This window comes from Oncorhynchus nerka, linkage group LG9b (assembly GCF_034236695.1).
Source record: "Oncorhynchus nerka isolate Pitt River linkage group LG9b, Oner_Uvic_2.0, whole genome shotgun sequence".
NCBI lineage: Eukaryota > Metazoa > Chordata > Actinopteri > Salmoniformes > Salmonidae > Oncorhynchus > Oncorhynchus nerka.
In genome coordinates, this window is record NC_088424.1 from 11332150 (window position 1) to 11354912 (window position 22763).

The window sequence follows — 22763 nt, forward strand, 5'->3', positions numbered from 1 at the left end:
TTGGGGTATGTGGGGGTACTATTCCACTTCATGCATCAGTTCATTTATGTGAGTGTTCATTAGTTGTTTATTAGGGGTCAGCTTGAGGTTTATTGTGTCTACTGAAAGGGGTAAGTCAAAAGACATGAAACACAGCTGTTCTTTGATGTTGCATGATCACTTTATGCGCGCGTGTGTGCCACTCACTGGTGACGTTGCTGATGAAGGCAGTGGAGAAGACCCTGTGCAGCACCAGGCCGGGAAAGTGGCCCAGCTGGAACAGGGACATGAGGATGTTGACGGTGGCTAACGGGGAGCTCAGGGCCTTAAGCTCCAGCACCACCTCCAGCTTGGAGAAGAACTGGACCTTGTTGGACGGCAGGTAGTTCATCCGGCTGAAGGGGAACACCAGCTTCTGGATAACCTGTGGGGAAAAGATAAAAGCCATTATCGTGATATTACCAAGTATCAATTTTTGCTGCGAAGAGACAATCATTAGGTAATTTGTTTTGGTGCTGTCCGTATGTAGCTCGTTTTTGGTCGCAGGTTTAGGAATGTCTGGAAAAATTGCAACATTTACCAGGAGCTAACTCGGCAAATAGCAGTGCTGGATGATTTTAAAAGTCAGTCAATCGATCAATAATATAATAATACTCTTAGCAAAACAATGTATTTTTAATTTACAATCCGTAGAAACTGAGAATAGAAAGGTTCAGAAAGTTTGTGAAACATCACAGCAAAATATATAGCAAATAGTAATCAAAAAAGGATGGTCTTTATTGATAGAGGGGAGTTGTAGAGGATAGCTGAAGGATGGGACTAAAAACAAACAAAAGATAACTATTGTAAAATATATTGTGTCTGTAAAATGTATATAGTATGTATAAACTGGATGTAGAAGCCTAAGTGGTGTTGTCCATTAGTTTACTCCAAACAGGGGTGGGGTGGTAGGGTTAGGGGAAAATAAAAGGAAAATATAGAAAACAATTCATATTTTTATAGATAGATACACACACACACACACACAACACAACCGTTCAAAAGTTTGGGGTCACTTAGAAATGTCCTTGTTTTCCATGAAAACATACATGAAATGAGTTGCAAAATGAATAGGAAATACAGTCAAGATGTTGACAAGGTTATAAATAATGATTTTTAATTGAAATAATAATTGTGTCCCTCAAACTTTGCTTTTGTCAAAGAATCCTCCAGTTACAGCCTTGCAGACCTTTGTTATTCTAGTTGTCAATTTGTTGAGGTAATCTGAAGAGATTTCACCCCATGCTTCCTGAAGCACCTCCCACAAATTGGATTGGCTTGATGGGCACTGCTTACATACCATAGGGTCAAGCTGCTCCTCCCACAACAGCTAAATAGGGTTGAGATCCGGTGACTGTGTTGGCCACTCCATTATAGACAGAATACCAGCGGACTGCTTCTTCCCTAAATAGTTTTTGCATAGTTTGGAGCTGTGCTTTGGGTCATTGTCCTGTTGTAGGAAGAAATTGGCTCCAATTAAGAGCCGTCCAGAGGGTACGGCATGGCAAAGTGGAGTGATATCTTGAAGAAGGAAGGCTACCTTTTACCCTGTACAAATCTCCCACTTTACCACCACCAAAGCACCCCCAGACCATCACATTGCCTCCACCATGCTTGACAGATGGCGTCAAGCACTACTCCAGCATCTTTGCATTTTTTTGCGTCTCACGAATGTTCTTCTATGTGATCCGAACACCTCAAACTTTGTTTGACCAAAACACTTTTTTCCAATCTTCCTCTGTCTAGTGTCTGTTCTTTTGCCCATCTTAATCTTTTCTTTTTATTGGCCAAGTCTGAGATAGGGCTTTTTCTTGAGACTGGTGTTTTGCGGGTACAATTTAATGAAGCTGCCAGTTGAGGACTCGTGAGGAGTCTCTTTCTCAAACTAGACAGTCTAATGTACTTGTCCTCTTGCTCAGTTCTGCACCAGGGCCTCCCACTCTTTCTGTTCTGGTTAGAGCCAAAATGATCAATTAGCCTTTTAAAATGATAAACTTGGATTAGCTAACACAACGCGCCATTGGAACACAGGAGTGATGGTTGCTGATAATGGTTACAACATTAACAATGTCTACACTGTATTTCTGATCAATTTGATGTTAATTTTAATTAACACATTTTTTTGCTTTTCTTTCAAAAACAAGGACATTTCTAAGTGAGCCCAAACTTTTGAATGGTAGTGTATATACAGAACTAGTCAAAAATCTGGACACATCTACTCATTCCAGTTCCCCCCCCCCCCCTTTTTCCCTCTATTTTCTACATTGTAGAATAATACTGAAGACATCAAAACTATGAAATAACATACGTAGTAGCAAACAAAAAAAACTGTGAAACAAATCTAGAGATTCTTCAAAATAGCCAACCTTTGCCTTGGTGACAGCTTTTCACACTCTTGGCATTCTCTAAACCAACTTCATGAGTCACCTGGAATGCATTTCAATTAACAGGTGAGCCTTGTTAAAACTTAATTTGTGTAATTCTTTACTTCTTTTCTAATGTGTTTGGATGCCAGGGAGGGGTGGACCCAGCCATGACTAAGCATCTTTAGTGTCAGCTACATAATAACTCTGAATTGTATGTAAGGGTTAGGCTGCTTGGGTTGACTAGTATCATTATTGCAGTAATTCATCGATATTAAATAAAGATGATTGTTTGAAGAAATTACAAAAGTCTCTCTCAGTATTCATTTCCACGCCACCTGCTTGGGCCAAGAAACATGACATGACTAGACATTAAACTGGTGGAAATCTGTCCTTTGGTCTGAGGAGTCCAAATGTGAGATTTTTGGTTCCAACTGCCGTGTCTTTGTGAGACGCAGAGTAGGTGAATGATGATCTCTGCATGTGTGGTTCCCACCGTGAAGCATGGAGGAGGTGGTGTGATGGTGTGGATGTGCTTTGCTGGTGACACTGTCAGTGATTTATTTGGAATTCAAAGCACACTAAACCAGCATGGATACCACAGCATTCTGCTCTGGGACAAATCTCTGAATCACGGAGGCGCTCCGCACTGCTAAAGCTAACTCTCTCTCCTCTGCTCTCATCCTTCTAGACCTATCGGCTGCCTCCGATACGGTGAACCATCAGATCCTCCTCTCCACCCTCTCCGAGTTGGGCATCACCGGCGCGGCCCACGCTTGGATTGCGTCCTACCTGACAGGTCGCTCCTACCAGGTGGCGTGGCGAGAATCCGTCTCCTCACCACGTGCTCTCACCACTGGTGTCCCCCAGGGCTCTGTTCTAGGCCCTCTCCTATTCTCGCTATACACCAAGTCACTTGGCTCTGTCATAACCTCACATGGTCTCTCCTATCATTGCTATGCAGACGACACACAATTAATCTTCTCCTTTCCCCCTTCTGATGACCAGGTGGCGAATCGCATCTCTGCATGTCTGGCAGACATATCAGTGTGGATGACGGATCACCACCTCAAGCTGAACCTCGGCAAGACGGAGCTGCTCTTCCTCCCGGGGAAGGACTGCCCGTTCCATGATCTCGCCATCACGGTTGACAGCTCCACTGTGTCCTCCTCCCAGAGCGCTAAGAACCTTGGCGTGATCCTGGACAACACCCTGTCGTTCTCAACTAACATCAAGGCGGTGGCCCGTTCCTGTAGGTTCATGCTCTACAACATCCGCAGAGTACGACCCTGCCTCACACAGGAAGCGGCGCAGGTCCTAATCCAGGCACTTGTCATCTCCTGTCTGGATTACTGCAACTCGCTGTTGGCTGGGCTCCCTGCCTGTGCCATTAAACCCCTACAACTCATCCAGAACGCCGCAGCCCGTCTGGTGTTCAACCTTCCCAAGTTCTCTCACGTCACCCCGCTTCTCCGCTCTCTCCACTGGCTTCCAGTTGAAGCTCGCATCCGCTACAAGACCATGGTGCTTGCCACGGAGCTGTGAGGGGAACGGCACCTCAGTACCTCCAGGCTCTGATCAGGCCCTACACCCAAACAAGGGCACTGCGTTCATCCACCTCTGGCCTGCTCGCCTCCCTACCACTGAGGAAGTACAGTTCCCGCTCAGCCCAGTCAAAACTGTTCGCTGCTCTGGCCCCCCAATGGTGGAACAAACCCTCACGACGCCAGGACAGCGGAGTCAATCACCACCTTCCGGAGACACCTGAAACCCCACCTCTTTAAGGAATACCTAGGATAGGATAAAGTAATCCTTCTCACCCCCCTTAAAAGATTTAGATGCACTATTGTAAAGTGGCTGCTCCACTGGATGTCATAAGGTGAATGCACCAATTTGTAAGTCGCTCTGGATAAGAGCGTCTGCTAAATGACTTAAATGTAATGTAAATGTAATGAATGTCCTCGAGTGGCCCAGCCAAAGCCCGGACTTGAACCCGATCGAACATCTCTGGAGTGACCTGAAAATAGCTGTGCAGCAACGCTCTCCATCCAACCTGACAGAGCTTGAGAGGATATGAAGAGAAGAATGGGAGAAACTCCCCAAATACAGGTGTGCCAAGCTTGTAGCGTCATACCCAAGAAGACTCAAGGCTGTAATCACTGTAAAAGGTCCTTCAACAAAGTACTTGAGTAAAGAGTCTGAATACTTATGTAAATGTAATCCTGCAAAAATGTATGAAAACCTTTTTTTTCTTTTTTATTATGGGGTATTGTGTGTAGATTGTTTTTTATCAATCTATACACAATACTCCATAATAATTTTAGAATAAGGCTGTAACGTAACAAAATATGGAAAAAGTCAAGGGGTCTGAATACTTTACGAATGCACTGTATAGGGGATTGGAAATTATGCAGACAGTTACATTGATAGAAGCCACAATCTGCAATATGAAAGCTACCCCTTAACTTAATTTGTGGAATACTAAGTATCACGATAAATGCTTTTATCAAACCCATAATGTAAATACACAACATGTATATAGTGATTTGGCTACAACCATTGGGTGGCCAGACAGCTAGGGGGCAGCAGAGCCTATTGTGGAATGGGGAAATAATGTATTGTTAATTCTATGCTTTGAGAAATGTCAATAAAGCATAATTTATAGCTTTTATTATGGAGTAGCGTCCACTCTTTACAAGGTGTCAGAAGTACGAGCACACAATGTGTGTAAATAATAGGGATGTGTCAAATATCCAAATGGACATTTCTTCAGAAATATTAGTCAGTAGTTGTGGTGCGGTCAGTAGTTGTGTGGTTGTGGTCAGTAGTAGGGATGTGTCAAATATCCAAATGGACATTTCTTCAGAAATATTAGTCAGTAGTTGTGGTGCGGTCAGTAGTTGTGTGGTTGTGGTCAGTAGTTGTGTTTGTGATCAGTAGTTGTGTGGTTGTGGGTCAGTAGTTGTGTTTGTGTTCAGTTGTTGTGTTTGTGTTCAGTTGTTGTGGGTCAGTAGTTGTGAGGTCAGTAGTCATGTGGTTGTGGTCAGTAGTTGTTTTGTTCATTAGTTGTGTGGTCAATAGTTGTGTGGTTGTGGTCAGTAGTTATGTGGTTCAGTAATTGTGTGGTTCAGTAGTCATGGTCAATAGTTGTAGTTAGTAGTATGTGGTTGTTGTCAATGGTTGTGGACAGTAGTTGTTGACAGTGGTCAGTAGTTTAATGGTAAGTGATTGTGGTAGGTAGTTGTGTCGTTCTGCTCAGTAGTTGAGTGGTTCAGTAGTGTGTGGTTGTTGTCAGTAGTTGTAGTCAGTAGGCATGGTCATTAGCGGTCAGTCGTTGTGTGTTTGTGGTCAGTAGATGGGTGGTTGTGGTCCGTAGTTGTATTCGTGATCAGTTGTGTGGTCAGAAGATGGGTAGTCGTAGTCAATAGGTTAGGTCAGTAGCGATGTGATCAGGATTTATGGTCTGTCGGTATGTGGTTGTGGTCAGTAGTTGTGGTCAGTTGTGTGGTTGTGGTCTGTAACTGTGGTCAATAATTGTGTGTTTGTGGTCAGTTGTGTAGTTGTGGTCAGCAGTTGTATTGTTGTTGTCAGTAGTTCTGTGGTCAGTAGTTGTTTGGTTGTGGTCAATAATCGTGGTCAGTAGTTGTGTTCAGTAGTTCAGTAGACACCTTCGTTGTATCCAATCAGAGCAGCAGGATCAACATACAGCCCACCCTTTTCTTTACAGACAGGCAAAATAGCCAGTTATTTAGAGAATGGGTCATGCACTTGAGCTGATCGATTTTTTAAACAGATTCACAAATCATGGGAATTTGTCAAGCTATAAAGAGTTTTCTCCCTCCGAGGCATGTGTTGCTAGGCAACAGTTGCCTTGGCAGGCCTGCTCCCTCCACGTCTAAAGCCACTGTGAGGAACATGCTAACAAACATTTGTGCAATGAAGCTAAATGAATACTGCACTCTGACCCACAAAACTTTTTTGCTAGATTCATGATAGTGTTGTTGGGCAAAGCAAGGAAATTAAACTTCAAACTTGATGTAATTTTATTTAAATTTGCAGCTGTTGTTGGTAAGTAATGAATCTGCTAGTTTCTGATATGACTTGGTGCATCTATAAAAGAAAGCAATTGATGACTTACTAAAGCAGCTCTATCTATTGATTGCTAGGAGCTATTCCTAATCTGTTTTCAGATTTGAAAAGCAAAGTAGTAGAGGAAGATTGTATATGCCCTTCGTTTCTGACTTGTTGGGGGTGGTCAAAAACAGCATTTGGAAAAAGTTGGTAAAAGAAATGTGTTACTGTAAACAGCAGTATCGTTAGATGCGTAGCAGATATTTTTGTTCCGCAAACAGATGTGAAAAGCAGAGAAGTAGATGTTCTAACTTGTCGAAGTTGTTGGCGAAGTGGTCGAAGTAGCCGATTTGTGTCAAAAGTTGCATAGTTGCATTTACAGGAAATAATGGAATGTTGGAAGTGATGTCACAATAGGGGCAATTTAGAATGTTAAAAAAAGTCCCATGAAAGTGAATGAAGATGGGCAAAAAAACTCAATCCAGACCAGTCTACATATTTTAAAATTTGAACTGCATTTCTAGCTTAAACGGTGTGAGAGGAGTTGAATGGAAAATAATAAGTAGTATGTATAAGATTTAAGTGGGGACTCTTGTTTCGCAAGCCCCACAATAATAATAATAATAATAATGAGTATGTAAGACATCTATAGTTCTGCATTGATGACATACAAATCATATTCAAATTATTAATTTAATAAAACGACTATGTAGTTTCTATGATGTGCGCCCCATAAAAAGGCAGCCTTCACATCTGTAGATTGTTCATGTTGGCCAATGAAAGCATGAAAGAGGCTGAGTGTGTAGCAAGTGGAGTGAAAGTTCACTAATGCAATGCAAGATGGAATAAAATGAGGGAATTAAACATTTGCGAAATGAGAAGAAGTAGGCTACAATGAGCAACCAACAGTTAAGCTGTTGTTTTATCTGAATGGGGTTGGGGAGAAAGCGCAGCATGTAGCCTCAATTAGCCTAGCTAGCTTAGCTTCTCTGGGCAACTCCAGTCAAGACAGGCACTGTTATATGGGATGATAAATAACATTGTGACTGCTACAATTTAGCTAGCCTTGGTTATAGTTGCCATGGCTACTGCGTCTCTCTCTCCCGCACACACCGGCCCCTCGGCAGTGGCAGTCTCTCTCCGTCACGCAGCAGTGCTCAGGTTAAAAACACAAGTTCAAAAAACAACATGTATTTAGCACGTATCCGGTTTTCGGACAAAAATGTATGTTACTATTCGAATAGTGAAATGATTTCAAACCCCCATCCCTAGTAAATAACCAACATTTCAGGTGTAATAATAGCCATTCATAAAAAAACAGTATGCCCAATAATAAGCAGCGATAAACAGAGAGTACGCCCACAGTCACAACACCGGAGTTGCTCAGTGGTTTAAATGTATGACAGAGATTTTCTAGAGATGAGTGGGCCTCCTTACCTTGCAGTCCAGGTATTCGCCCTTTTTGACCAGAAAATCAGCGATGGTGTCAAGAAGTCGAACCTCTCTGAGCCGGTGGCGGGCAATGTATTTGGCAATGAGGGCCATGGTGAATGGGGTTATGCTGTCCACTTTTTCAGGCAGTTGTTCTATTGAGAAAAGAGCAGACTTATATTGGAAATTATAGAATAATATAATATATACAATATATCACAAAAGTGAGTACACCCTTCACATTTTTGTAAATATTTGAGTATATCTTTTCATGTGACAACACTGAAGAAATGACACTTTGCTACAATGTAAAGTAGTGAGTGTACAGCTTGTATAACAGTGTACATTTGCTGTCCCCTCAAAATAACTCAACACACAGCTATTAATGTCTAAATCGCTGGCAACAAAAGTGAGTACACCCCTAAGTGAAATGCAATTAGCCATTTTCCCTCCCCGGTGTCATGTGACTCGTTAGTGTTACAAGGTCTCAGGTGTGAATGGGGAGCAGGTGTGTTAAATTTGGTGTCATCGCTCTCACACTCCTTTATACTGACTGGTCACTGGAAGTTCAACATGGCACCTCATGGCAAAGAACTCTCTGAGGATCTGAAAAAAAGAATTGTTGCTCTACATAAAGATGGCCTGGGCTATAAGAAGATTGCCAAGACCCTGAAACTGAGCCGCAGCACGGTGGCCAAGACCATACAGCGGTTTAACTGGACAGGTTCCACTCAGAACAGGCCTCGCCATGGTCGACCAAAGAAGTTGAATGCATGTGCTTAGCGTCATATCGAGGTTGTCTTTGGGAAATAGACGTATGAGTGCTGCCAGCATTGCTGCAGAGGGTGAAGGGGTGGGGGGTCAGCCTGTCAGTGCTCAGACCATACGCCATACACTGCATCAAATTGGTCTGCATGGCTGTCGTCCCAGAAGGAAGCCTCTTCTAAAGATGATGCACAAGAAAGCCCACAAACAGTTTGCTGAAGACAAGCAGACTAAGGACATGGATTACTGGAATCATGTCCTGTGGTCTGAAAAGACCAAGATAAACTTATTTGGTTCAGATGGTGTCAAGCGTGTGTGGCGGCAACCAGGTGAGGAGTACAAAGACACGTGTGTCTTGCCTACAGTCAAGCATGGTGGTGGGAGTGTCATGGTCTGGAGCTGCATGAGTGCTGCCGGCACTGGGGAGCTACAGTTCATTGAGGGAACCATGAATGCCAACATGTACTGTGACATTCTGAAGCAGAGCATGATCCCCTCCCTTTCGGAGACTGGGCCGCAGGGCAGTATTCCAACATGATAATGACCCCAAACACACCTCCAAGATGACCACTGCCTTGCTAAAGAAGCTGAGGGTAAGGGTGATGGACTGGCCAAGCAAGTCTCCAGACCTAAACCCTATTGAGCATATGTGGGGCATCCTCAAACGGAAGGTGGAGGAGTGCAAGGTCTCTAACATCCACCAGCTCCGTGATGTCGTCATGGAGGAGTGGAAGAGGACTCCAGTGGCAACCTGTGAAGCTCTGGTGAACTACATGCCCAAGAAGGTTAAGGCAGTGCTGGAAAATGATGGTGGCCACACAAAATATTGACACTTTAGGCCCAATTTGGACATTTTCACTTTTGTGGCCAGCGTTTTAGACATTAATGGCGGTGTGTTGAGTTATTTTGAGGGGACAGCACATTTACACTGTTATACAAGCTGTACACTCACTACTTTACATTGTAGCAAAGTGTCATTCCTCCAGTGTTGTCACATGAAAAGATATACTCAAATATTTTCAAAAATGTGAGGGGTGTACTCACTTTTGTGATATACTGTATGTAGAAATCGACAGATTAAACAGCTGCCAGATAATGGCAGAGGAGGGGAAGGGAGGAAAGGAAAACTCACCAGCCAGGCTGCACACAAACCTCTCCTGCCTGTTCTGGTAGAAGAGGTGCGAGCTGAAGATGAGCTCTAGGCTCTTGTTGCTAGCTTCACGTGCACACACAGCCAGCATCTCATCCAGCAGCGCCATCTCCTGATCGCGCACACCACTTACGCTTGCCAGTGTGTGTTTGACCAGTCGCAGGATCTTCCTGTTGGTAGGTAGAGCGGAACAATGGTGGTTGTTACTAAATGGAGTACAGCTACAAGTGGAAGTGAATTTTCGTATCTGGTTAAGAGAGCATTTTAACTAGCCCTAACCATAACCTAATTCTCATATCTTGCTGCCAAAAAGTCACTTCCGGTCTTAGCTGTATATCACCTAGTCAAAACTGACAATGGTGGAATTTGGAATCATGATAAAAAGTAAATTATTGTGATAAAAGCAGTTATCAAGATTTGACCAAGTATGACGATTAAAGCCATTATCGCGATATCGCCAAGTATCGCGATAACTGCTTTATCACAATAATTTGTATTTAATTGTTTTATTTCACCTTTATTTAACCAGGTAAGATAGTAGAGAACAAGTTGTCATTTACAACTGCGACCTGGCCAAGATAACGCAAAGCAGTGCGACAGAAACAACAACAGAGTTACATGGAATAACCAAGCCTACAGTCAGTCAATACAATAGAAAAAAAAAGAAAGTCTATATACAGTGTGTGCAAATGGCATGAGGAGGTATGGCAATAAATAGGCCATAGTAGCAAAGTAATTATAATTTGGTAGATTAACACTGGAGTGATAGATGAGCAGATGATGGTGTGTAAGTAGTGATACTGGCAGTGATAACCAACATTGAAATGACACTCGGGAACTCATCACGCTAGACCTGTGTCGTGTTCAGTAAACAAAAATGGCATGTCTCTAACATTGTCTCCATTGATTTCCTATCGAAAGCAACCCAGTTGTACTTCATAACCCTGCATTGCCTCTACTTGGATGGCTAGTCATGAATTATGAATGGACCTCTTACAAACAAGAGAACCCAATATAACATGTAAAGTTGTATACATTTGTCTATATTACCCTAAACGGGTAATTAACCATCATACCAAACCTACCTGTTGGCCAGAAGCTGCTCTGGGTTGGGGCGAACATTGGCGACGTTCCCGGCCGTCGTAGTGTCGGTGGGTTGCAGCGAGTGCCACTTGAGCCGGTAGTAGGAGAGTAGCAGAAAGAGGGTCTGCGGGTGGCGCTCCCGCTCCAGGTTCTTCTCCAAGCCTGCGAGGCAGGCCTCGGTCAGGGGGTGCTGGCTGCTGGGGTGCAGCTTCATGCTGGAGCTGAACACCATGGAGACATCCTTCTGGTTGAACTGGTCCAGCCGCGACTGTGACTCTGCCTCCAGCACCTGCACCACCTGCGAGTCGCTGGGAAGGCCTAGAGGAGGAGATGGGAAGTTCAGGGAGTTTTTAGTTTACTTCATTTCTTTAGAAGGAATATAGTCCGTTTTATATATCAGAATATTGCATTCAGGGTTATGTACCTTTCATATCCATAAGAAAACAATTGAAAACACGTATAAACCAGTAATTAGAAATTAAAGTAGTAATTGCCATTTCACTATGTTCATGTCTCATTCATAATATCAAATGCATAAAAACGATGATTAACCTGCACTAGCAATATTACTTTCGAACTGCCTCCATGCGACCACCTAGCCTCACCTAGTGCAGCCACAGCGTACAGGCAGTTGACGATGCTGAAGTTGTCGAACTTGACACAGTCGCTCACGATGGCGTTGCACAGTGTCTGGAAATCCTGGTGCTCCAGGATCTGTCTGCCTTCGTTCTCAGCTCCTCCACCGGCTCTGAGAACCAGGGCTGCCTCCGAGTCACCACCGCCCCTCCTGCAGCCCCGGCCTGTAGTAGCTGGCCGATCTTCTGCAGGGCGATGGGGTAGTGGTTGTGCGAGATCTTGCCCGGGTTCTGCGTCACCCAGCGCAGCACCTCATCGCCCCGATGCGAGCGCTCTATCAGCCTCTTCATGGTGAAGAAGGTGTCGTAGCTCATCTTCTCGTGGATGAAGTTCCACGTCTTCTTCTTGTTGCCAGCGGCGCCAACAGTGGCGTGGTGGTGCAGGTGGGCGTACAGAGGGATGGGGGGAGGCGGAGGAGGGGGGGGCAGGTGCGGGTGGTAGTGCTGCTGGTGACTGTGGAAGTGGGGCCCCTGGTGAGGGTCAGGGCGCCCCTGGTAGAGGGGCGGGTAGCTGGAGGTTGGAGTGTGCACGTGGTGGGGGTGGTGGTTCTCCAGCATGGGCAGCCCTCTACCCCCCAGGCCCGACCAGTGCCCTGGCTTTCCCCCTCCTCCTCCCCCACCTCCTGAGCTGTACAGGCGGGTAGCGTACATGCCGGCGAGGGCAAGGACACTAGGGTGGCAGGCGTGTCGTGGGCAGAGGGGCGAGGGGATGATGATGCTGCCGCAGCTCAGGAGGCCCGGGCCAGAGTGCAGCCACAGCATAGTACACGGGCTAGTCCACCGCTGGGCCACTGCACACTACACCTACAGGGAGAAAGGAAGGGACAGAGAGAGGAGAGAAAATGGAAGGAATAGGCTAAATAAAACACTCCAGTTTAGAATGTGTGAGAATCCCTGGAGGGTCACAAAATACATGTACACACTAGGGGTGAAATTGGGATACTTGAGTATTTTGGGTAATTTCCTACTTAACCAGAGTCAGACCAACTCATGTATACCATTTTTTGGTCTGTGTGCAGCTTAAAGGTAGTATATCATTAACAATGGAAATTTCTGGAAATCTATGGGTATCTACTAGCCAGCTCCTCTCAAAAGAAGGGAAATAGACCCAACTAGTCCAAAGCTGGGTGGTTAATCATTTATAGTCTTAAAGCTATACCTATAGCGCATTCGGAAAGTATTCCGACCCCTTGACTTTTTCCACATTTTGTTACGTTACAGCCTTATTCTAAAATTGATTCAATAAAAAAATTGTTTTCAATCTACACAAAACACCCAGTAACAAAAAAGCAAAAGCAGGTTTTTTGGATTTTTTGCTAATTTATACATTGGAGTCCACCTATGGTAAATTCAATTGATTGGACTTGATTTGGAAAGGCACACACCTGTCTACAGTATAAAAGGTCCCACATTTGATAGTGCATGTCAGAGCAAAAACCAAGCCATGAGAATTAATTAATGAATGGTCTGTAGAGCTCTGAGACAGGATTGTGCCAAGACACAGATCTGGGGAATTTCTGCAGCATTGAAGGTCTCCAAGAACACAGTGGCTTCCATTATTCTTAAAAATGGAAGAAGTTTGGAACCACCAACACTCTTCCTAGAGCTGGCCGCCCAGTCAAACTGAGCAATCGGGGGAGAAGGTCAGGGAGGTGATTAAGAACCCGATATTCACTCTGACAGCACTACAAGGTTCTCTGTGAAGATGGGAGAACCTTCCAGAAGGACAACCATCTTTGCAGCACTCCCCCAATCAGGCATTTATGGTATAGTGGCCAGACTGAAGCCACGACAGCCGGCTTGGAGTTTGCCAAAAGGCACCTTAAGGACTCTCAGACCATGAAAAACAAGATTTTCTGGTCTGATGAAAATCAAGATTGAACTCTTTGGCCTGAGTGCCAAATATCACGTCTGGAGGAAACCTGGCACCATACCTATGTTGAAAGGGATGGTGCCAGCAGCATCATGCTGTCGGGATGTTTCTCAGCTGCTGGGACTGGAAGACTAGTCCGGGTTGAGGCAAAGATGAACAGAGCAAAGTACAGAGAGATCCTTGATGAAAACCTGCTCTAGAGCACTCAGGACCTCAGATTGGGGCGAAGTTTCACCTTCCAACAGGACAACAACCCTAAGCACACAGCCAAGACCACGCAGGAGAGCCTTTGGGACAAGTCTCTGAATGAGCTTGATTGGCCCAGCCAAAGCACAGACTTGAACCGGATCAAACATCTCTGGAGTGACCTGAAAATAGCTGTGCAGCACGCTCTCCATCCAACCTGACAGAGCTTGAGGATCTGCAGAGAATGGGAGAAACTCCACAAATACAGGTGTGTCAAGCTTGTAGCATCATACAAGGCAGTTGTTTAAATTAAGTTTGCAAAAATAAAAATAAAATGCATAGATTGTGCAGATTGATGAGGTGGAAAAAACAACAATCCATTTTCGAATAAGGCTGTAACGTAACTAAAGGGATCTGAATACATTGTAGTAATTAATAGATAATAAATTAGTTAATTTTACTGATAATCGTAAGAAACGAGATTCTATCAACTTCCTCATTTACGGACTACTTTGGGTTCTGCCTGCTCTCTCTTCTGCGGAGACTTGGTGTGGTTTCGTAAACAACTCCCAGGATGCAGCCAGCTGTTGCGTACTCTAGTAGCTGAGCGAGCACAGAGGGGGACTGAATCAGCGGGAGCCGGTCTAAGGGGGATTGATGGTACAACTGCTTGTGCTGCACAGTGGGACTTGTTACTGCCATCGATTAGGGCCCTTGATATCTACGGCGTAGAAGGCAGCGCACCCAGATAGTGTAACAAACCCAGAGGACTTTTCTGCGCTCAATCAATCATGGAGTAATAGATACCTTCTTTGTCCCCAAAAATGAACTGGAAGGAAGCAGCAGCCCATACCTGCTGGTCCAAATGGATACGGAAAATAAGGGCTGTGTTACGTGTAGGTTTACCCTGGCAAGGGGTTTTGATAACCGTGTAAATCTCTCTCCGACAACGTGACTTATCAGTATATTCACCTGTATTTACCCCTCAAAATGAAACGCTAATTAGCTGCTATCATAAAGCACTGCAAATGCCATGATGAGCTGGACGAGTGCAGAATCGAGGCAAAGATCAGAACCCCTGGATTATCTATCAAATGTTAGCTAAATTAAGTAATTAGGGCTGTCAAATGATAAAAATAATTCAATCGCATTAAATTCTGCAGTTAAATAGCTAATTTTGTATTTGCTCAAATTTGGTGCTAAATAAAGATTTTTCCATTTAAAAAAAAGAAGCTGTGTATTGAGTTATAGACATGTAGGCCTGAATCACAAAAAAGGTTCTGCGCACAAAAGCCAGATGTCTCGCAGCTGCAATCATGTTCCGTGCAAACTGTGGTTACTTCTTTTTCAATGTTCCACTGCTTTTGCTATATCCATGAAATGCCGGGCGCACATTTCAGCATAGTGCCTCTGTCTTCATTACCGCCAGAGGGTGTGAATGCAGTTTCCAGATTTCATTGATGTGGTTCGCAGTAACCCCAAAGTAGTTGTGATTACTGTGGTCTCTGTGAGAGGAACAGCCCGTTTAGGTTTCAACACCCCTGCTTTCAAAGCCCTCTAGCTTTCATACAGCTCGTGTATTCTTGTAACGATGGAAGCTCTCGAGGGTAAGTCGTAAATTGAGTCGTTCGATGCGAATGATATGCCTCTAAAAAAAATTGGAACCATTTCTGTTTGACCGCTAGGTTTTATGGCACCTCCACTGTGGGGCTCTATAATGCCCAGGTAAAAAATATATATATATATATATATAAAATAATCAGAGCAAACTTCTGTGTTTTACATTATAACCATTCCATATATATTTGATGAAGTATTTTCTGATGTTGGCTGTGTGAAGTATCTGCATTTGTGCACTTGAGCATCATCATGAGATTAAACAACTGCTTGCTACATCTACTTGCCTGTTTGTGTGTGTGACTAGAACTGAGTAACATGGTGTGACCTGCATGTTGCAAAACTGTAGATAACAGCCCAGCAGATGCTTTGTCCTTGTGTTTGTATGTAACAATATTGAGCACATGGTGTGACTTGCTGTATCTTACAAAGTTGTGGTTAATCAGGTATAGGGAGGGGTGGTCATCGCGAGGTTTAACTGAGATGGAAAAATACTGAACAACACAATAGCAGGAACTGAGCAACTGTTATAACTAGGGGGTGAAGAGAGAATAAAGTAGACAGCACGGGTCAAAATGTAGATTTATGACCCTGTGTCCATGATGACGTATACAGGTCCAAATATGGGCCTCCGGCCAGGACATCCTGTTCCTGTGGTCAAGTGTTAGAGGGTGTGTTATTTTATATCTATATTGCATCCTTTGAAGTTATCATGCTGATTGATGTCTAGGGACCTGGTTGAACTGGGGGGGTTCTGTGTTTGAACTTTTGAAAGAGTATGGCCCCACACCCCCCCCCAGTTTTATTGTCCTTATGGTTGCTATCTATGAAGCAGGAGTATGTGTGTGTGTGTTAGAAACAAGGTGTGTGTGTGTTAGAAACAAGGTTGCTTGGCATTATGTCCATTTCAAGCTTTCAACAACAATTAAACAGCCATCTAAATAATGTTTCTCAGCCTAGTTTCCTATTTAGTTCTCTTTATATGTACAGGCACAGAGCTTCCAGATGGCTCCAGCCTAAGGATTTTCAGTGCATGTACACCTGGGGAGATTAGAACCCCAAAGAAAAGATCCTAAAGGTAATTTCAGATTCAGGTTTATCATGACAGCGACCATTCAGTCGTGGATGTATGTAAAACATATTTAACACATATTGCAGGTTACAGAAGATTCTCCACCATAATTTGCAAATAAATTCATTAAAAATCCTACAATGTCATTTTCTGGATTTTTTTTCTTCTCATTTTGTCTGTCATAGTTGAAGTGTACCTATGATGAAAATTACAGGCCTCTCTCATCTTTTTAAGTGGGTGAACTTGCACAATTGGTGGCTGACTAAATATTTTTTTGCCCCACTGTATGCCTACTTTCCTGAAACGAGTCACATATGAACTGTAACTAGGTAAAATCTTTGAAATTGTTGCATGTTGCGTTTATATTTGTTCAGAATAATAACAAGTGAAATGAAGAACGCAATGTCCTTCATCACTTAACATATTGCACAAGTTGACTGCAGGTATTTGCTTAATAAAACGGTAGCAAAAATATTCAAATGTATTAAAAAACTTCAGAGGTCGACCGATTAATCGGAATGGCCGATTAATTAGGGCCGATTTCAGGTTTTCATAACAATCTGAAATCGGTAATTTTTGACGACGATTTTGCCGTACAAAATATATATATATATTTATTTAATCTTTATTTAACTAGGCAAGTCAGTTAAGAACACATTCTTATTTTCAATGACGGCCTACGAACGGTGGGTTAACTGCCTCGTTCAGGGGCAGAACGACAGATTTTTACCTTGTCAGTTCAGGGATTTAATCTTGCAACCTTAAGGTTAACTAGTCCATCGCTCTAACGACCTGCCTCACGAGGAGCCCGCCTGTTACGCGAATGCAGTAAGAAGCTAAGGTAAGTTGCTAGCTAGCATTAAACTTAATCATAATCACTACTTATAACTACACATGGTTAATGATATTACTATTACTACAACCACACTGCACACTGCCCTAACCCACCTGGACAAGAGGAATACCTATGTGAGAATGCTGTTCATCGACTACAGCTCGGCATTCAACACCATAGTACCCTCCAAGCTCGTCATCAAGCTCGAGACCCTGGGTCTCGACCCCGCCCTGTGCAACTGGGTACTGGACTTCCTGACGGGCCGCCCCCAGGTGGTGAGGGTAGGCAACAACATCTCCTCCCCGCTGATCCTCAACACGGGGGCCCCACAAGGGTGCGTTCTGAGCCCTCTCCTGTACTCCCTGTTCACCCACGACTGCGTGGCCACGCACGCCTCCAACTCAATCATCAAGTTTGCGGACGACACAACAGTGGTAGGCTTGATTACCAACAACGACGAGACGGCCTACAGGGAGGAGGTGAGGGCCCTCGGAGTGTGGTGTCAGGAAAATAACCTCACACTCAACGTCAACAAAACTAAGGAGATGATTGTGGACTTCAGGAAACAGCAGAGGGAACACCCCTATCCACATCGATGGAACAGTAGTGGAGAGGGTAGCAAGTTTTAAGTTCCCGGCATACACATCACAGACAAACTGAATTGGTCCACTCACACTGACAGCGTCGTGAAGAAGGCGCAGCAGCGCCTCTTCAACCTCAGGAGGCTGAAGAAATTCGGCTTGTCACCAAAAGCACTCACGAACTTCTACAGATGCACAATCGAGAGCATCCTGGCGGGCTGTATCACCGCCTGGTACGGCAACTGCTCCGCCCTCAACCGTAAGGCTCTCCAGAGGGTAGTGAGGTCTGCACAACGCATCACCGGGGCAAACTACCTGCCCTCCAGGACACCTACACCACCCGATGTTACAGGAAGGCCATAAAGATCATCAAGGACATCAACCACCCGAACCACTGCCTGTTCACCCCGCTATCATCCAGAAGGCGAGGTCAGTACAGGTGCATCAAAGCTGGGACTGAGAGACTGAAAAACAGCTTCTATCTCAAGGCTATCAGACTGTTAAACAGCCACCATTGAGTGGCTGCTGCCAACACACTGTCATTGACACTGACCCAACTCCAGCCACTTTAATAATGGGAATTGATGGGAAATGATGTAAATATATCACTAGCCACTTTAAACAATGCTACCTTATATAATGTTACTTACCCTACATTATTCATCTCATATGCATACGTATATACTGTACTCTACATCATCGACTGCATCCTTATGTAATACATGTATCACTAGCCACTTTAACTATGCCACTTTGTTTACTTTGTCTACATACTCATCTCATATGTATATACTGTACTCGATACCATCTACTGTATGCTGCTCTGTACCATCACTCACTCATATATCCTTATGTACATATTCTTTATCCCCTAACACTGTGTATAAGACAGTAGTTTTAGAATTGTTAGTTAGATTACTTGTTGGTTATCACTGCATTGTCGGAACTAGAAGCACAAGCATTTCGCTACACTCGCATTAACATCTGCTAACCATGTGTATGTGACAAATAAAATTTGATTTGATTTGATACTAGTTTATCTAGCGTGTCCTGCGGTGCATATAATCGATGCAGTGCGCATTCGCGAAAAAGGACTGTCGTTGCTTTATTGTGTACCTAACCATAAACACCAATGCCTTTCTTAAAATCAATACACAGAAGTATATATTTTTAAACCTGCATATTTAGCTAAAAGAAATCCAGGTTAGCAGGAAATATTAGAAAATGAAAATAAAAGAGCCGCACTCTAGGCGCTCAGATGCAAAAATTTAATTACCAACGTTTCGACATTCATCAGGGTATAATCACAAACACTGCGGGATGACTCGTTTATGTAGTGTCAAAAGACACAGGTGTCTGTAATCATGGCCAAGAGTGGCCTAATATCATTGGTTAATTATCAAATATTAACATGTCATACAAAGAACAGCATACAAACAACAAATGGATAGCATACGATCATACATTCATTTGACTACACAAGCTTACAAACAATTACAATGGCAAAGTCACAATAATCACAAGAATAGCTTCAGATCAAAGTCTATGTTGAGACCGAAGGGCGCAAGGGTCTTTAAGTTAAAGATCCAGGCAGCCTCTCGTTTTATTTTATTTTCAAGTTGTCTACTCCGCTAGCCAGCACCTCGCCTAAATAGGTATGCGTTAATATTTTTCTTCTAGCAGGCAATATTAACCAGGTGAAATTGTGTCACTTCTCTTGCATTCATTGCACGCAGAGTCAGGGTATATGCCACAGTTTGGACCGCCTGGCTCATTGCGAACTAATTTGCCAGAATTTTACGTAATTATGACAGAACACTGAAGGTTGTGCAATGTAACAGGAATATTTAGACTGGAAGCCACCCGTTAGATAAAATACGGAACAGTTCCGTATTTCACTGAAAGAATAAACGTCTTGTTTTCGAGATGATAGTTTCCGGATTTTACCATATTAATGACCTAAGGCTCGCATTTCTGTGTTATATTATGTTATAATTGTCTATTATTTGATAGAGCAGTCTGACTGAGCGATGGTAGGCACCAGCAGGCTCATAAGCATTCATTCAAACAGCACTTTTGTGCGTTTTGCCAGCAGCTCTGCCGTTTATGACTTCAAGCCTATCAACTCCCAAGATTAGGCTGGTGCAACGATGTGATGTGAAATGGCTAGCTAGTTAGCGGGGTGTGCGCTAATAGCGGTTCAAACGTCACTAGCTCTGAGACTTGGAGTAGTTGTTCCCCTTGCTCTGCATGGGTAACGCTGCTTCGAGGGTGGCTGTTGACGTGGTGTTTCTGGTTCGAGCCCAGGTAGGAGCGAGGAGAGGTACGGAAGCTATACTGTTACACTGGCAATACGAAAGTGCCTATAAGAACATCCAATAGTCAAAGGTATATGAAATACAAATGTTATAGAGAGAAATAGTCCTATAATAACTACAACCTAAAACTTCTTACCTGGCAATATTGAAGACTCATGTTAAAAGGAACCACCAGCTTTCAAATGTTCTCATGTTCTGAGCAAGTAACTTAAACGTTAGCTTCCTTACATGGCACATATTGCACTTTTACTTTCTCCTCCAACACTTTGTTTTTGCATTATTTAAACCAAATTGAACATGTTTCATTATTTATTTGAGGCTAAATTGATTTTATTGATGTATTATATTAAGTTAAAATAAGTATTCATTCAGTATTGTTGTAATTGTCATTATTACAAATACATTTTTAAAAATCGTCCGATTAAATCGGTATTGGCTTTTGTTGTCCTCCAATAATCGGTATCGGTGTTGAAAAATCATAATCGGTCGACCTCTATTCAACAGTATTGAAAAGCCATCCTGTGGCTTTTTCCAAATACCCTGGTTACCGCCCAAGCCTAATTCCAACCTTGTTTAGCATTAACTAGTACAATTGTGGCATGTTTTCACTATTTGTCTCTGTTTGCATCAGTTTCAAATTGGGGACTTTTATTTTGAAGGAGAACTACCGATTCCATTATTGTTGTTCACTACACACACACTCACTAGGGCCAGGAACATTTTCAGCTACCTTATTTATTTGATTTAACTAGGCAAGTCAGTTATGAACAAAGTCTTATTTACAATGATGGCCTACCAAAAGGCCTCCTGTGGGGATGGGGGCTGGGATTAAAAATACAAATAAATTAAATAAAAATATAGGACAAAACATACATCACGACAAAGAGACAACATTACATAAAGAGAGACCTAAGACGAAAACATAGAATGGCAGCAACACATGACAACACCGCATGTAGCAACACAACATGACAACACAGCATGTAGAAACATAACATGGCAGCAGCACAAAACAGGGTACAAATATAGTTGGGCAAAGACAACATCACAAAGGTCAAGAAGGTAAAGACAACAATACATCAGGCAAAGCAGCCACAACTGTCAGTAAGATCGTCCATGATTGAGTCTTTGAATGAAGAGATGGAGATAAAACGGTCCAGTTGGAGTGTTTGTTGCAGCTCGTTCCAGTCGCTAGCTGCAGCGAACTAAAACGACGAGCGTTCCGGGGATGTGTGTGCTTTGGGGACCTTTAACAGAATGTGACTGGCAGAACGGGTGTTGTATGTGGAAGATGAGGGCTGCAGTAAATATCTCAGATGGGGGGGGAGTGAGGCCTTAGAGGGTCTTATAAATAAGCAACAACCAATGGGTCTTGCGACAGGTATACAGAGATGGATAGTTTACAGAGTAGTATAGAGTGCAGTGATGTGTCCTATAAGGAGCATTGGTGGCAAATCTGATGGCCGAATGGTAAAGAACATCTAGCCGCTCAAGAGCACCCTTACCTTCCGATCTATAAATTACATCTCCATAATCTAGCATGGGTAGGATGGTCATCTGAATCAGGGTTAGTTTGGCAGCTGGGGTGAAAGAGGAGCGATTACAATAGAGTAAACCAAGTCTAGATTTAACTTTAGCCTACAGATTTGATATGTGCTGAGAAAAGGACAGTGTACCGTCTAGCCATACTCCCAAGTACTTGTATGAGGTGACTACCTCAAGATCTAAACCCTCAGAGGTAGTAATCACACCTGTGGGGAGAGGGGTATTCTTCTTACCAAACCACATTACCTTTGTTTTGGAGGTGTTCAGAACAAGGTTAAGGGCAGAGAAAGCTTGTTGGACACTAAGAAAGCTTTGTTGAAGAGCGTTTAACACAAAATCCGGGGATGCTGTCTGAGGCCATTAGTTAGGTCGGCTACAGCTAGCTACGTTACCATCGTATGGCTTGATGTAAAAAGCACTGGATAAAGAAGGTGTCTAGCTAGAGTTGCTAACTATTGATACAATGTCATGACAATCACTCTTTGATGAACATACTTACATGATGTCAACGCAGGAGAGGGATATCCAGATGGGCGGTGTTGTTCTTTCTAGCAGGGAACAATAACAATTCATCTGACAGTGACACTCCCAATAATTTACCACAAAGCTCAGTAGTGGCTAGCTAGTTATTAACGAAGTTATATCAAAGGGATATTTCGCTTGGTAGCCCAATAAAGGCATAGCCTTCTATGGGACTTGATGAGACGCCGACTGTTAGATAATTTAGCTAGTTACGTAAATTAACTAGTTAGCTAACAATCTAATCCGGTGACGAATTAACGTTGACAGCTAACACTGCTGCTAAACATAAGCGTGACAAGCCCGTCAGTGAAAACCTTGACAATCTATATTGACTATTTCACTTAAAAGTTAATAATGGCATAATACTCTAACTTATTGGTCGTGGCCGTCCATGCAATGATACAGTCGTTTGCAAACTAACTAAGGTACTATAGTTGCGCTAACTAGCTACACTGCTAGGAATTCAATTTGACTCGCTCTGCCTGCCCAGCAGCAGTGGACATGGGTTGGTGTATATTCACACTGACCGACGGAGACTTTACCCTGGTAGCTTGGACGAATCTACACTTGGAAACACGATTGATGTCATTTGCCGCAAGAACGACTTGGTTCCCTGTCCTCTCAGTCCACGTTACTAACGACGTTAGCATCCTCAGTGTCGCCCATCTTCCCAGCATGCAACTTTTTGGTCATCTTCT

General features: G+C 43.4%; 1 protein-coding gene across 1 annotated transcript in view; it reads right to left on the bottom strand.

The window, feature by feature from the left end:
- The window catches only part of LOC115114246 (FAST kinase domain-containing protein 3, mitochondrial-like), a 30845-nt gene extending 8082 nt beyond the window's left edge, over positions 1 to 22763 (bottom strand). The window contains 8 exon segments of the mRNA XM_029642335.2: positions 187 to 403; positions 7890 to 8038; positions 9781 to 9968; positions 10884 to 11199; positions 11487 to 11664; positions 11667 to 12320; positions 22043 to 22087; positions 22608 to 22763. Coding sequence (XP_029498195.2) covers positions 187 to 403; positions 7890 to 8038; positions 9781 to 9968; positions 10884 to 11199; positions 11487 to 11664; positions 11667 to 12278 — 1660 coding nt within the window. The 5' untranslated portion in view covers positions 12279 to 12320; positions 22043 to 22087; positions 22608 to 22763.